The sequence below is a fragment of the Manis pentadactyla genome, chromosome 9, assembly GCF_030020395.1.
Source record: "Manis pentadactyla isolate mManPen7 chromosome 9, mManPen7.hap1, whole genome shotgun sequence".
Lineage (NCBI taxonomy): Eukaryota > Metazoa > Chordata > Mammalia > Pholidota > Manidae > Manis > Manis pentadactyla.
This window is the reverse complement of record NC_080027.1, coordinates 11,105,910-11,119,705: the sequence shown is the minus strand read 5'-3', so window position 1 is coordinate 11,119,705 and position 13,796 is coordinate 11,105,910. Positions and strand designations below refer to the sequence as shown.

The window sequence follows — 13,796 nt, the reverse complement described above, 5'->3', positions numbered from 1 at the left end:
TAGCCCCTGGATCTCAGCTGGAGTGAGGCGAGAGCACTGCAGGGCTCTGGGCAGGGGGGGCTCGGCCTGTCCTCCACTGTGACAGGTCTGCTCCCGCTGCAGCCCTGAGGACCCAAGCACGGCGGCTGCACTCATGTGGGAGGGGAGGGGCCTCGGCCTCAGAGGCAGTGGGGACAGCGAGATGCTGCGTGCCTTGGCAGGTGGGGCCACATGGACTTGGTGTGGGGGCGAGGGGGCAGTGGAGCTGCCATCCCCTGCCCTGGGGCAGACCAGGTAGCGGAGTGCAATGGACTGAACTGAATGCTCCTCTGCCTCCAAAATCGTATGTTGAACTCCTAATACCCAGTGTGATGTTAGGTGGGGGTTTAGCAGGTAGTTAGGTCAAGAGGGTGGAGCCCAAGTGATAAGATTTGTGGTAAAGCAGACTCCACAGAGCTCCCTTGCTCCTTCTGCCATGTATGGGCACAGTGGGAAGTTGGCTGTATGCACCCAGCAAGACAGTCTTCCCAGAACCCCACTGTGCTGGCACCCTGATCTTGGACGCCAGTCTTCAGAACTGTGAGGAATAAAAATCTATTGCCTGTGAGCAACCAGGTCTATGGCACTTTGTTATCACAGCCGCAGCTGCCTAAGACGGGAGGTTTTAGAAGATCCTCAGGTCTCTTGCGTTGGAGTTAGGATGGTGACTCCGTGAGCCCTCCTCCAGAGAGTGGCACGTGGGTCTGCGAGTCTGGGGTTGGGGGAAGTCTGGCCCTTGGACATAAAGGGCAGTCATTGGTGTAGATGCATTTAAGCAAAAGGCTGCTGGGCCCTGAGAGGGAGATGAGACCAGGACAGGGCCCTAAGCTCACGCCCCCCCAGCATGGTGGGCAGGAGTAGCCTGCCAGGGGGCTGAGAGGCAGCTGCCAACCCCTGCAGGAGGGGCCAGGCCCCAAAGCGGGCTTGGACAGCGCTCTGTAGCCCTGACAGCAGTGTTCAGGCACGTCGCTGGTCCTGGGGCCCCTCTCTGACCCTGCTCCCCGCTCTTTTCTCCCTGGTGGCCCTCTCCCGCCTGCTGAGCACGCCTTCCCAAGGCCAGGCCCTGGTGACAGCAGGTGCCGGGTTCTGGCGCCCCCTGGGGCTGTGGTCCTGAGGAGGGGGCCAGGACGGAGCGCGGCGGCACCGCCAGCCCCTGGGGCCGCGGGGGCGGGGCCCTGGGGGGCGGCCTGCAGCCCCCCGAGGCGCGAGGGCGGGGCGGGAGCGGCCGCAGCCTGTAATTTGTAGTTATATTTAGCGGGCCGCTCTGGGCGGCCGGGTATAAGCGACCGCGCGCCCACCCTCCCGCCCGCCCGAGCGAGGAGGAGACGGCGCTGGAACCCATGGACACCGCGTACCCCCGCGAGGACCCCCGGGCGCCGGCGCCGCGCAAGCCCGAGGGCGCGGCCCACTCGGCCCTCCCGCCGGGGGCGCCGGGCCCCCCACCTCGGGACCACTTGATCTGGTCGGTGTTCAGCACCCTCTACCTGAACCTGTGCTGCCTCGGCTTCCTGGCGCTGGCCTACTCCATCAAGGTGGGCGCGCCGGTGGGGGGGCCGGCTCCGCGGGGCTGCCGGGCGGGAGGGCTGTTTCCCGGCCTGCTTGTCAAGCTGGGTGCAGCGGGACCCCACGGGCGCTGCTTGTGAGGGGCTGCCCGACAGCATGGCGATGGCCGGGCGCCTCACCTCACCGGGGCCCCTCCATAGAGGCGGGGTGCTGTCACAGCCAAGGGGGAGCCTAGTCCTAGCCCACCCAAAAGAGCAGAGAAGTCATCGGGGGTGGGGGGGTGTTAGCCAAGGACGTCTCTCTCATCAAACAGGGGCTTTTCACACGCTGGGGGCTCCCTTCAGCTCCTGGGGTGGGGGTCCTTGGAGGCTGCTGCCAGCCTTATGTCCACTGGGCCCGTAGCTGGAGCAGGACACAGGGGTCCCCAGAGGGCCAAGCTGTGAGTCCAGTTGGGGGTATGAGGGGGGTGGGTTGGGCCCAGGGCAATGTCCCCTCAGGGGACCCCTCCATCCAGATTTTGGGTCCCATATGGGTCCTCCAAGGTGTGGACCCAGTGGCTGCCTGGTGGGGGAGGCAAGGCCCTCAGGCTGCAAACCCATGCACAGACCTGGCCTGCTGGTCCCCAGGCTCGAGACCAGAAGGTGGCCGGAGATTTGGAGGCAGCCCGGCGCTTCGGCTCCAAAGCCAAGTGCTACAACATCTTGGCCACCATGTGGGCATTGGTGCCACCCCTGCTGCTCCTGGCACTGGTGGTGACCGGCGCCCTGCACCTGTCTCGGCTGGCCAAGGACTCCGCCGCCTTCTTCAGCACCAAGTTTGATGACTCAGACTACGACTGACAGCTGGACTCTGTCCCCATCCTGACCCAGGGCCCCTGACCCCAGGACACCCACCACCATGGTGCTGCCCCAGGGGCTCCAGCCTGACCCCCTGGGGTCCCCACTCTGCTGCAGGGCCTGGTGCCCTTCCCCCAGCCTGGGAACCTAACACTGACCCTGAAGAGCCCCCATTTAGACCCTGACCCCTACCTTACTGCCCCCAGCTCAGACCCTCCCTCCCATCAGCCAGCCTTGTTTCACAATTAAAAGCACGGAGTTCTAGAAAATGCCTCCTGGAGCTTGTTCCTGGCTGGGGTTGGGAAGGGAGCTACCCTAGGGACCCCCGCAGTCAGATCCTCTTGGACTGACCCCAGCGTTGATGGGCGACATCCCGTTCCATCTGCGGGGTTGCCCTCTTTGCTCAGGCACTGGGCAGCTTGTGGTTTCTGGGGTGGAGGTGCCTCAGTATTTTAGAATGAAGTTTGGGAACCCAGGCTTCGGACTCTGCTGCCCTGCTGGGTGCTGTGGATTAGTGGCCTGTCTTCCGGAATGTGGGTGGTGTCTTCCCAAGTCCACATCTGCCCATCCCCAAGTCTGTGTGCACACACGGGTGCATGTGTGTGTGCACAAGGTAAGTAGGAGCCCCTGGCCAGGGACCTCTCTCATCCTTGTCTTTATGTTCCTCGGTGGACTGGGCATGTGCTGACCTTCTTTAGGTCACTCTGACATCCTTGTGACCCCTGCGTCCCTTAATTCTGAGAAATCCCAGTTCTCCCCTCCTGGGTCAGTGGGGCTGGTCATGCTGTTATCAGGCCATGAACCACACACATGCACAGGATCACACACCCACACAGGGTTGTGCAGAGGGAAAAAATTGGGGGATGAGGACATTTTCTGAGCATCTTTGCTGCTAGCTGCGTGTCCTTGTATTATTTCACCTCCCTCGTGTGCCTCTCCCAACCAGAGAGAGAAGAGCCTGGCAGAGACGGGATGGGGAGGGGGACTGCTAAATACACACACACCCTGTGTGGCTAGGGGTGAGGCCCCTTGGGCCTCACTGTGGCCAGGACAATGAAAGGGCAGGCTAATTGCAGGGGCCTTAACCGCAGGGTGGCTCACAGTTTTGAGCACTCCACCCAGGGCCCCTTCCCTCCCAAGGGAGGCCCCTTTCCCTGGGCTGGGTGGAGGTGTCTCTGTCTAGCTGCTGTTCTTGGAACCCCCAGAATACCCTCCCTCCTGTGGCAGCAACAGCAGGCCTAGCTGTCTCCACAGCGAGTGTAGAGAGTGTCCTGGCCACATGCCAGCAGTGCCCAGCCCCAAGCTGGAGTGTGTGCTGCTCCAAGACAGCCCTGGAGGTTGGTGTGTGCTGGCTGGGGCCTGGGATAGGGACGGAATGCTGGCCTGTGCTGGGCCCTGGTCCCATGACAGACCAAGGGCAAAGCCAGTACTTGGGCCAGGGGAGAGACAGAGGCCAACTCTGGTCCCAGGTATGGCTCGAAGAGGGGCTAGGAGCTGGGGTGAGCTTGTGTGTGGCTGAATACAGATCTCCAAGCATGGCAGGGTCTGCTGGTCCCCACATTTGGTGAGAGGAGCAGAGATTGTCTGGCCTGTGCCCAGGTGCTGAGGACAGAGCAGGCAGTCAAGCTGGGTGTAGGCGGGGTTCACCAGCAGCCCACACTCCCACATGCCGTCTCCTAGGCAGGCTAGGGCCCCTGGCCGTGTGTAGGTAATTGGCTGCCATGGGACCCGGAGCAGCCACTCCAATATGTATCACCCTGCCACAGCACCTCCACTCCGAGCTGAAGGCTACACACACGTGGGGTGCAAGCAGCAGGTCTCAGGCTGCATTGGGCCTGTGGGCACAAGAGTCTGCTGCCCTGGGATGACCCCTGGCCACCCTGTGCTGCTTTAGCAGCCCGGCCTTGGCCTTTGCTGCACAGCCAGCAGTTGATAGAGAGCCTGTGCCCCACTGCCCCAGGCCGCATGTCCTCGGGCAGTCAGCACAGCATGCTGGTCTGCTACTTGCCCTGCTGTGTCCCCACATGCTCTCCCACAGAAACACAGGAGACAGGCCCTGGCGCAGGCGCTCCCCATCTGGCGCTCTCCCTCACGCAGCTTTGTCCGCCGCTGCGGCTTGGTGTCTGCTTCTTGAACTTGGACTAGCTCAACAAGGAGAACAGAGGAGAGCGGTTTGCCAGAGTGAAGGAGGGGAGGGTGCCATTGGGATGCACCCCCATGCTCTCCTGGAGCGTCACTGCACTTCTCCAAGTGGCAGGGGAACTGATCCATTAAGAAACCCTCACTTCCAGGAGGGGCACACCAGCCTCTCACAGAGACGAGGCTTGGCCGGCACTGACGTGCAATTCCTCAGGCCTCACCAAGATTGGGTGGCAGAAGCGTCGCACCTCATTCTTAGGAAACCCGAGGGTGACGTGCCAACTGAGGGGATGAGGGCCCAGGAGAGGTGGGGCAGAGCCTCCAGCCACGGCAGCCTGCCCGGGGACAGATGGGCCCAGGGCCACGGCCTTGTGCCCATGCACAGGGTGGCCAGGGGTCATCCCAGGGCAGCAGACTCTTATCTTTGCAGCCCATTAGCCAAATGTCGGCATAGGGATTGGTGGGCAGAAGGTGGTCCTGTGCCCACAGGTCCTGTGCCACACTTGGCCCTGGTCCTTCGGGCTGGTCAGCGCTCCGCACCCCAGTCCCTTCCTCGCTGCGGAAAGGCACGCAATGAAGGCTTGCAACCTGACTCAAGTGGTCCAGAGGCCAGAGCGGCCAAGGACTGCGGATGCTGAGTCCCACCACGGCCCCACATCAACTGTGTGATGTCCCTTTGGGGTGGAGCTGCAAGGAGAGCCCCGTGTGACCCCACAGGGGATGGAGGCCCGGGCCTGCCCACGGCATCTTTGGGGTGCAGGTGCAGGTGTGGGCCCAGAGGGGCCGGCAGGGAGGTGGCTGGTGTGGGAGGCTGTGGGGAAGCCACCCATCTGGGGTGTTTAGGTTGGGGAGGGCTTGAGGCACACAGTCTTGAACTGGCTAAAAATCAGACTTTACGTGGAGCCTGAGCTGGGCTACAGAGGATGGTAGGCCCGGAGGGGGTCAACGATAGGTGGTGGCGACCGTAGAAAGAGTGGTCAACGGGGAGCACCCGAGGGCTCTAAGGCCAAAGGGCCCTGTTGTTCAAGGGCAGTGCCCAGGACAGTGCCCAGGTGAAGACATGGTGGGGCTGCAGGGCCCAGGGGGTCCCAGAGGGGGTCCTGTGGGCTCTGGTGCTGGTGTCAATGTCTTCAAAAGATTCTCCCATGTCTTCTCAAATTCTCTTTGAGGAGAACTTGCTGGTTCTGCTTCCTACGGGAGTGACCTCTGTATCCGGCCAGCTGAGTAGGGGAAGTAGACCTTGTGTCCTGTAGGGTGAGTGGGCACCCTGTGGGTGAGGGCACATACCCTGGCTCTCTGGCATGACTCCTGCACACGCAAGTGCAAGACCGCCTCAGGGACCTGAACCCATCCACGTGACATGCCCTGGACCCGTGGGTGGGTCTGGGGTGGCTGCCTACCAGGGGGAAGGGGGAGCCGAGCCTGTGATGGCCACAGCTCAGCCTCCAGCAGGGGGGCCCAGGGCCCTGCCTGGGCTGTGACCTCAACTGCCACAGAGCCCCGAGAAAAGCAGAAGTCAAACTTGTTCCCCTGGTAGAAGATGCCAGAGACACACACTCCAGAGACCCCCGCTGGACACATGGGGTCGAAGGTCAGGCCACTATGGGTGATCCTGGTGGGAGGGGGAAGTTCTGTGAGGAGGGTGGGTGGAGACAGGTGACCACCCTCTGCTGGCCACTACACTCACCTGAACCCCGTGAACCCAAAGAGTGCTGCCTGCAGGAAGCCCCCCATGCCAGTCAGGAAGTTCACAGCACCTGAACCATCAGCGTTCTCCGTCCACACCTGCAGGGGGCAGCGCAGTCAGGGCCTGGACCCTGAGGACACGCCCTCCTGAGGCTATGTCCCTGCTCCCAAAGGGGACCAAGGTCAGGGCTGTGACCCCCTGAGGCTGGGCTTCCATGCCCACCAACTGGGGCCCTGGTAGGAGGCAGGTGTGGTCAGCATGTAGGTGGAGGCCACAGACAGGCTGACCTTGAAGGGCTCGGTGATGTTGGCAAAGCTCCTCTCCAGGAGGCCCCATGCCCGCTGGGGGTCCTTCAGCTCCATCCAGCCCACTGCAAACATGCTCTGGAGTCAGGAGTCAGAGGTCAAAGAACAACTGGGGTGAGGCCCACTGCGCTGGGAGGGAAGACTGTGGCCAGTGGGGCAGGGCCAGGCGGCCGTGAGGACCACCACCCCACAGTCTTCTTACCCAGGTCATGGCAGGACCCTGGGGGGATGTCGCGGCCTCATAAATCTCCAGGTTGTTCCTGCGAACATGAGGACTGAGGGGGAACGGGACGGGGTATCCCAGGAGCACGACGTCTGCCTGCTTCACCTCCTCTCCTGGGGGGCAGGAGCTGCTGAGGGGGGTGTTAAGGGGACATCCAGGGCAGACACAAGGTCCTGTGGACGGGGAGGGGCCCCTAAGGGGCTTTGAGTCCACTCACCAGGTTGGTACCCATCGAACTCTGGGTGGAAATGCCGCTTTGGGTCAAAGGGCACCTTGATCTTATCAGCCACCACCAGCCACTGGTTGGGGACAGGCCGACCCAAGTCCCAGGCCAGGACGGCAGCAAAGCGCAGGCTAGGGGTGGAGTGGAGGGGCTGCTGCTGGTGCTCTGGCTGGACCCCCCACTGTGGGGTGGGGCGGGGGGCTCAGGTCTGACCTGTTCTGGACCAGGATGTTGGTGTACACGGAGTTGTTGACGCCTGAGTGGTATTCATCGGGGGGCATGACTCCTGCACACGCAAGTGCAAGGCAGCCTCAGGGACTTGAACCCATCCATCTGCCCCACACGTGACCATCCACTCTCTGTCCCCCCGTCCCCCACCCTCCCCCATCACGCCCCGGCAGTGGCCCTCATGTCCTTACCCCTCAGGTGGTACCTCTCTTCCCCAGGGCTCCACTCCACACGGCTGCACCAAAACTCAGCCACGGCCCTGACCACGTCCCAGCCACCAGCTTCTCTGAAGAGCTGTAAGTCCTGGGGGAGCAGGAGAGGGTGGGACGTGGCACCCCGTGATCCCCATCCCCACTGGTCAGTGTTTCTTGCCAACGCCCACCCTTCCGATTGCCCAGAAATGCGGGCCAGGCTCTGCGCTGCTCCACAGGCCTGGCCCGAGAAAGAAGTCGTGGTGGGGAGGGGAGTATGGGCACACGGGGTGGCGCTCACACCTGGCAGGCACGCGCTGACCCACCTGGGTGGCGTGGTAGTACAGCTGGAAGGCCAGCACCACGGCCCCATTGATGTGGATCTCCTGGCTCCCATAAATAGCCTCAGGGCACACTTCCAGGCCAGAGCCTGCGCTCTCCCATGCGAACTTGGCGCCCTGAGGGGTCAGGGGGATGAGCAGACAAGACTCTGTTCTCAGGGGACCAGGGGCAGCCCACCCATTTCCCGATGCTCTCAGCTGTCAGTCGTGAGGGGCAGAGATAGGGGCGCCGACTGTCCCGGTGTCCTCACGGGAGCCTGATGGCTCTGAGTGCCCACTACGTGTCTCCGCCATGGGCCACGCGGCTTCTGCCTGGTTTCCACTGTGTGCTGACCCTGGGGCAGGGCAGTGGGGAGACCCTAGCTGAGACCCAGCCCGGTCGTCGCTCTAACCAGCACGGTGCAGCTGGGAAATGCTGCTGAGCCCGTTATAAGAATCCAGGAGGTCCAGGCCCATGCAGAGAGAGGCCCGAAAGGAAGAGGGGTGCAGGCCTTGGAGAGGTGTGGGGACATCAGGCCTTCGGGGTCCCTCAGGCTGGGTGCTCAGGACCCCCTCACCTGGTAGCCCAGGTTCCGGGCATTGTCCAGGGCCCCACTCAGCGTCCGGATGCGGTATTCCAGGAGAGTCCTGGCAGCCTCTGGGTGGAACATCAGGATATTTGGGAACATCCAGAGATCCTATGAGCACAGCCCAGGGTCCCTTATTCTGAGCTCGCACACCCTTCCCTCTCCCTGACCTGCCCCCATCCTGCCCAGGCAGGGCCTCAGAGCCAGCATGCTCCATGCTGCCCAGCTGGGTCTGTTCTAGACCCTCCCTGCCCACTCCATGTCCCCACCTCCAGCCCAGAAGCTCCTCAGGTCTGGTCCCCAGCCCAGTGCTTCACCTCCCCAGTGGGCATCTGGGTCCACCCAGGGGCAGCCAGGGTGGGCACCACCAGCTGCCTGGCCTAGAGTGGAGGACGCAGCCTCCCTGAGACTCACCTGTAAGGTGCCCAGTGGTGGCTTCTCAAATCAGGTGATGATGGGCCCTTCTCACATCCAGAACACACCAAGGCCCAGCTCCGCCCCCTCCTCCACCCACGCTTCCGTCGGCAGCCACAAGGCTCATTAGGGAACAACCTCTGTCCACATCTCTCTCCCGTTAGTCCCCACGGCTCCCGCAGCCTCCCTTCAGCTGTTCTGCTTGCCTCGGTGAGGGCCCCTCCACCCTGGTCAGATGCCATATACCCTCTGATTTCTGGGCCTTTGAACTTCTGGCCTCCTTGCCTGAATCACTCTTTTCCATCAAACTCCTACACATCCTTTGGCTGAGCCACCACCTCCTCCAGGAAGCCTTCCCTTCTGCCATGACCCCTGTGCTTCGCCAATCACAGCCACCATCCCAGGTAGGGCAGAGGCAGTGGCTCTGCCTTCACCCTCAGCCACAGGACCCTCCACACCTGTGCGCTGCTTGCCCTGTGGAGGGTAAATGGTGCACACCTGGTCCCAGAAGATGTGGCCCCAGTAACATTCCTCACGGCTCCCGTTGGAGAGGCCCCCGGGGCTGAGGCCATGGCAGAGGTCTCCTGGGGCCCCAGGCTGGGGCAGAGCGCTGAGCAGGTAGTAGAGGGCGCCACGCAGGGCCTGGCGCAGGGGCATGGGCCCCTCCACATCGAGGCCACAGGCTGCCCAGAGCTGGGCCCAGGCCCGGGTATGGGCAGTATAGAGAGTGCCCCTGGCCTGCAGCTGCAGGGCCTCAGCCAGGCAGACTTGGACCTCAGCCTGGCTGCCACCCACCACGGTCAGGAACTCCCAGGTCCTGTCCTCCTCGCCTTCCCCCAGGGTCAGAGCCGGGGGCACAGGTGTCCACAGCATATGCACTTCCTGCTGCAGCCCCCCAGGCTGCTCGGGGGTGAGTGTGTGGCCATACAGGTATCTGCAAGAGCATGGCCATGTCTCAGGGACGGGGTCCTTCCTCAAGCCCACCCTGGCAGGTCCCTGGTCCCCAGCTCACCGGGCTCCCTGGAAGTCAGGACCTAGATGCAGTTCCAGGTCTGGGCTGTGTGGGGAGAAGTCCGACCGCAGCAGCACCGTGATAGGCCAGCTCCCCGCAGCCAGGCGGGTGATGGACACACTGAAGGCCAGGACGTGCGGCAGCGTGCGGTGGGCATAGATGCACTGGGAGGCCCGGAAGCTGGGGCCCTCCACAGTGTGCAGAAAGGAGCCTGGGGAGGGGCGGAGGGGAAGACAGGGCACTGGTCCGCCCCACTCAGGGCCACTGCAGACACTTATAAAGCTGCTGGCCTTTCCACCCTGGAAAGCTTCAGCCGCCTAGGGGAACCCAGGGTCCCGCAGTTCAGGAGGCCCGCCTGGCCAGATGCCTCTTTTTCTTTGTGAGTTGGGCGGGTCGGGATGGGACTGCCCTCTGCTCCCACTCCCCTGGGACAATGGCTTCTGGGGGTGGGGGAACCAGCAGCGGATACCTGTGTTAGTGTCCAGGACAAAGGTCTTGGTCAGCTGCTCTCCTGTCCCTGCAGGGGCCTCCAGCTGGACATTGAGGGGACTGGGCAGAACGGCCCGGTGCGTGTCCCCTCTAGCCCCATTGTACACACCACTCACATGCAGTGTGTCATGATACACACGTGTGCCCAGGTAGGTGCTGGTCACAGTGGCCAAGAAGCGGGGGTCACTGGGCAGAGAATGGGCAGTGAATATGGTGGGGTCCTCGCCTGTGTCCTCCATGGAAAGGCCTGCTCAGCAGAGTGGCCTGTAAGAGGGAGGGTCGGGGGGCCCCCCACAATTGGATGGGTCTTCCTCTCGTGCCTGTAAACCCCTAAAGCTCCCCTTGGAACTTGGCTGATGCCCCCTACAAATGGTGGGGAGGGGTGTGGCCTCACCTGGGCAGCCCGGATGCCCCAGTGCCCCCACTTTTGAGCCTCCCTGGAGAACGCCCTCGACCTGGGAACACAGACTCCCGTCAGTCTTCACCAGGCCTCTCCAGGCCGCACCCCCACGAGCGCCGTCGTGTTAGGGGAAGTGAGGAGGCCTCCGCCGAGAGGACAACCGCGCTCCCGACGGCTGGGCTGGGGGCTTGGGGGTTGCGGACGCCAGCTGCCAGGGGCTCACCGCTGCTAGTCCGGGCCGGGACGGCGCGGCAGCCCGCGGCAGCGGAGTCGGCGGAAGGCTCCGCGGTCGCCGCCCGTCAGGCCGCAGAGCGGACGGGCGGGGCAGCTGGGACCCCACCCCCGGGGCGGGGCGATGAGGGGCAGCTGGGTCCCCACCTACGGGGCGGGTGATGTGGGGGCAGCTGGGATCCCCGTCCTCGGGGCGAGACCCCACCCCCAGGGCAGTGCGAGGAGGGCGGGAGGGACGGGGCAGCTGGCACCCCACCTACGGGGCGGGACGATGAGGGGGGCAGCTGGGACCTCCGCCCCCGAGGCGAGGCGATGAGGGGCTGCTGGGACCCCTACCTTCGGGGCGGGACGATGTGAGGGCAGCTGGGACCCCCATCCCCGGGGCGAGACCCCACCCCCAGGGCAGTGCGAGGAGGGCGGAAGGACGGGGCAGTTGGGAACCCACCTCCAAGGCGGGACGATGGGGGGGGTGGTCAGCTGGGACCCCGCCCCCTGGGCGGGACAGCTGGGCCAGACACCACGCAGGCCCGAGGCGGGGCTGAATCGGGCTGTACCCTCACGTCCTTTCCTTTGTCTCCTTGGGGTTCGTTTGGGGACCAGGTGCAGCTGGTGCGCGGATGGGATCCGCGGGCACCTCCTTGTGGACCACAGTGTGACCTCTGACCTCACTGACACCCCCACGGTGGATCTGAGAGGAGGGGCTTTGACGCGGGTTGCCCTTCTGCTGTACGGGCTCCCTCCTTGTCGCCGCGCCATCCGTGTACCCCTTTAGAGAGGTGGTCTGGGGGCCCTCCTGGAGACATGCCCTTCGCTTCTCCCTGTGCCACCTTCCGGTCTACATCTCCCCCCTGCCCACCTGGACGCTCCGCTGGGCCCTGGGCCCGTCTCCTTGTCTCCCTCAGGCTGCCGGGACCCAAATGTCTGTGCTCCCACCACTCAGCCCAGCCGGAGACGCTCAAATACAGCACATCGCGCGGAACCCACTCTCTGCAGCAGCCTCTCCCGGCACAGTCGATGGCCTGTCCAGAGCTCAGGCCCCCTCTGTCCCCACCCCTACCTACATCCATCTGTCCTGTTGGTCCCACCTCCCAGGGCATGCCAGCTCTCACGTCCTGTCCCCACCTCGTTAACACAGGGCCACAGCCGTCCTGCGAGTGGTTAGGTCAGATGGTGCTCAGAGGCCCGCAGCGCTGCCCACCTCACCAGGAGGACAAGCCAAGCAGTGTCCCCAGCCCCTGCCGCCTCCCACCCTGGCTTCCCTGCTGCTTCTGCACATTTCAGGGATGCTCCCCGTTATGGACTGGATGGTCTTGTCCCCTTCAAAATCCACCCACTGAACTCTAATCCCAATGTGATGGCTTTGGAGGTGGGCCTCTGGGGCGTAATTAGGCCAAGAGCTTTCGAGAATGGGATCTGTCCTTCCCATTCATTGGCTGCTGTTGTCTTTCAATGGTATGAGCAGTTATCAGGGATAAAATAGCCTTGGGCCATTGTAAAATGAGTTGGAGTGACTCCTTGGTCTCTTCTATGTGGTCTAGACATGGCTTCAAAAAAACAAAAATGAAAACAACAACAGAAAAGAATGGGATTAACGCCCTTATACTAGGGGACCAGAGAGCTACCTCACTCTATCATGTGAGGACACAGCAAGAAGACAGTGTCTACAGCCTGGAAGAGGCCCTCAGCAGACCCCGAATCTCCCAGCACCTAGATCTTGGACTTCCCAGCCTCTAGAACTCTGAGAAATAAATTTCTGTTGTTGACAAGCCGTCCACTTTATTGTATTTTGTTATAACCACCCGAGCTAAGACATACCCTTCTTGGCCTTTGCCCTGGAACACTCCACTTCAAGATACCCTCAGGGCTTAATCGGTCATTTCCTTTCATTTCCAAATGCCTGTCCCAGTCAGATTTCCCCGGGTCCCCTCCTTGCAGCAGGAGATCCTGGCCCATTTCCTCCTGCGGCTCTGCCTCCCTTAGTTCCTCCACAGCATTTATCAGCCCTGATCTATATGCATTGTCTGCCTTCTCCTAGATTGCTGCCTCTAGGAGGAAGAGATTTTTGTCTTTTTTCAGAATGAATGACTGGATTTTGAAAGTGGATTAAGGAGGGGAATTTCCCTTGAGACCTGGAGAGGCCAACACCCAGGGTTCCGTCCCACCTGGACTGGGGTCTCAGGAGCTGGCAGAAGAGACTTGAGGCTTGGGGGACTGTCTGCTGCTGAACCTGTCCATCAAGCCCAAGCCTCATCTCAGAGCTTCCTGCAGTCAGTCTGTCTCCTGAGCCTCATCCATGAAATTAGGACTAGAACACGCCCCATACAGGAAAGACTGTGGGCACCTGATAGCACACCTGACCACATGCAACAGAAACCTGCAGAAATGAATCCAAAGGAGGGTGTATTATCAGTGCATAAAGGGCTGCCCACCACCTGTGGTGTCACAGTGCTCACCCTGAGCCAGGGGCCACTGCTCCATCTCTACCTCCCCTGGTCTCCATTCCTGAAGGTCAAGACAGTGAGTGGACACCTCTGGGCTCAGACCACACAGCCTCGGAGATGGCTTCACTCCTAATGCCACCATCCTGGGGATGGATAGTGACCCTGCATACCTTCAGTCAAGTGTTAGCCCTTGCTCGATCCCCTGGGGCCAGGAGCAGGGTTGTGGGGCTGAGGGGCCCATACTCCAGATGGGGACGGTACCAGCAAAGGGATTCCTTTGTGCTGAGAAAGTCAGGAAAAGGCCAGTGTGTGCTAGGTGTGCAGTCACCGGGAGCTCTCAGCAGCACTGTTGTTCTGGGGCTGAAGGGTCCCAGGGCAGGAAGTAGCAGTGGGGACTGGGGGAAAAGGGGTCCTTGGCTATGGAGGACAGAGACATAACCTGTCTCTGAGTGTGGGGAGGAGCATGTCTTAGGGCCTGTCCAGGGCGGGTAAGTGGCTGTGTGCTCATCTCCCACCTGCCTGTCCAAAGCCCCTCAGGCTCCAGAGTTG

At 62.3% G+C, this 13,796-nt stretch overlaps 2 protein-coding genes and 1 non-coding gene across 12 annotated transcripts; 2 read left to right on the top strand and 1 right to left on the bottom strand.

Annotated features, from left to right (window-relative positions):
* The first annotated feature begins 721 nt into the window (after positions 1-721).
* On the top strand, positions 722-2,360 carry IFITM5 (interferon induced transmembrane protein 5). The gene is made up of 2 exons (XM_036927169.2): positions 722-1,550; positions 2,148-2,360. Exons 1-2 carry the CDS (start codon positions 1,359-1,361, stop codon positions 2,358-2,360), a joined length of 405 nt encoding a protein of 134 aa, XP_036783064.1. The 5' UTR covers positions 722-1,358.
* A 3,011-nt stretch (positions 2,361-5,371) lies between these two features.
* PGGHG (protein-glucosylgalactosylhydroxylysine glucosidase) lies at positions 5,372-10,951 on the bottom strand. Of its 10 annotated transcripts, none has more exons than XM_036927158.2 (15): positions 10,799-10,951; positions 10,570-10,630; positions 10,156-10,439; positions 9,687-9,897; positions 9,173-9,608; positions 8,252-8,371; positions 7,680-7,811; positions 7,354-7,465; positions 7,148-7,220; positions 6,929-7,065; positions 6,691-6,824; positions 6,471-6,566; positions 6,184-6,281; positions 5,897-6,108; positions 5,372-5,804 (listed from the first exon to the last, which is right to left on the bottom strand). In XM_036927158.2, exons 3-15 carry the CDS (start codon positions 10,412-10,414, stop codon positions 5,650-5,652), a joined length of 2,175 nt encoding a protein of 724 aa, XP_036783053.2. In that variant the 5' UTR covers positions 10,415-10,439; positions 10,570-10,630; positions 10,799-10,951; the 3' UTR covers positions 5,372-5,649. The 10 variants fall into 10 exon arrangements, with proteins under 10 accessions (XP_036783053.2, XP_036783054.2, XP_036783056.2 ...); XM_036927159.2 differs by having other exon boundaries at positions 10,156-10,422; XM_036927161.2 differs by having other exon boundaries at positions 5,372-5,743; positions 10,799-10,950.
* A 1,273-nt stretch (positions 10,952-12,224) lies between these two features.
* LOC118933180 (small nucleolar RNA SNORA20) lies at positions 12,225-12,350 on the top strand. The gene has a single exon (XR_005033027.1). It is a non-coding gene; the product is annotated as a small nucleolar RNA SNORA20 (small nucleolar RNA).
* Positions 12,351-13,796: the final 1,446 nt, after the last annotated feature.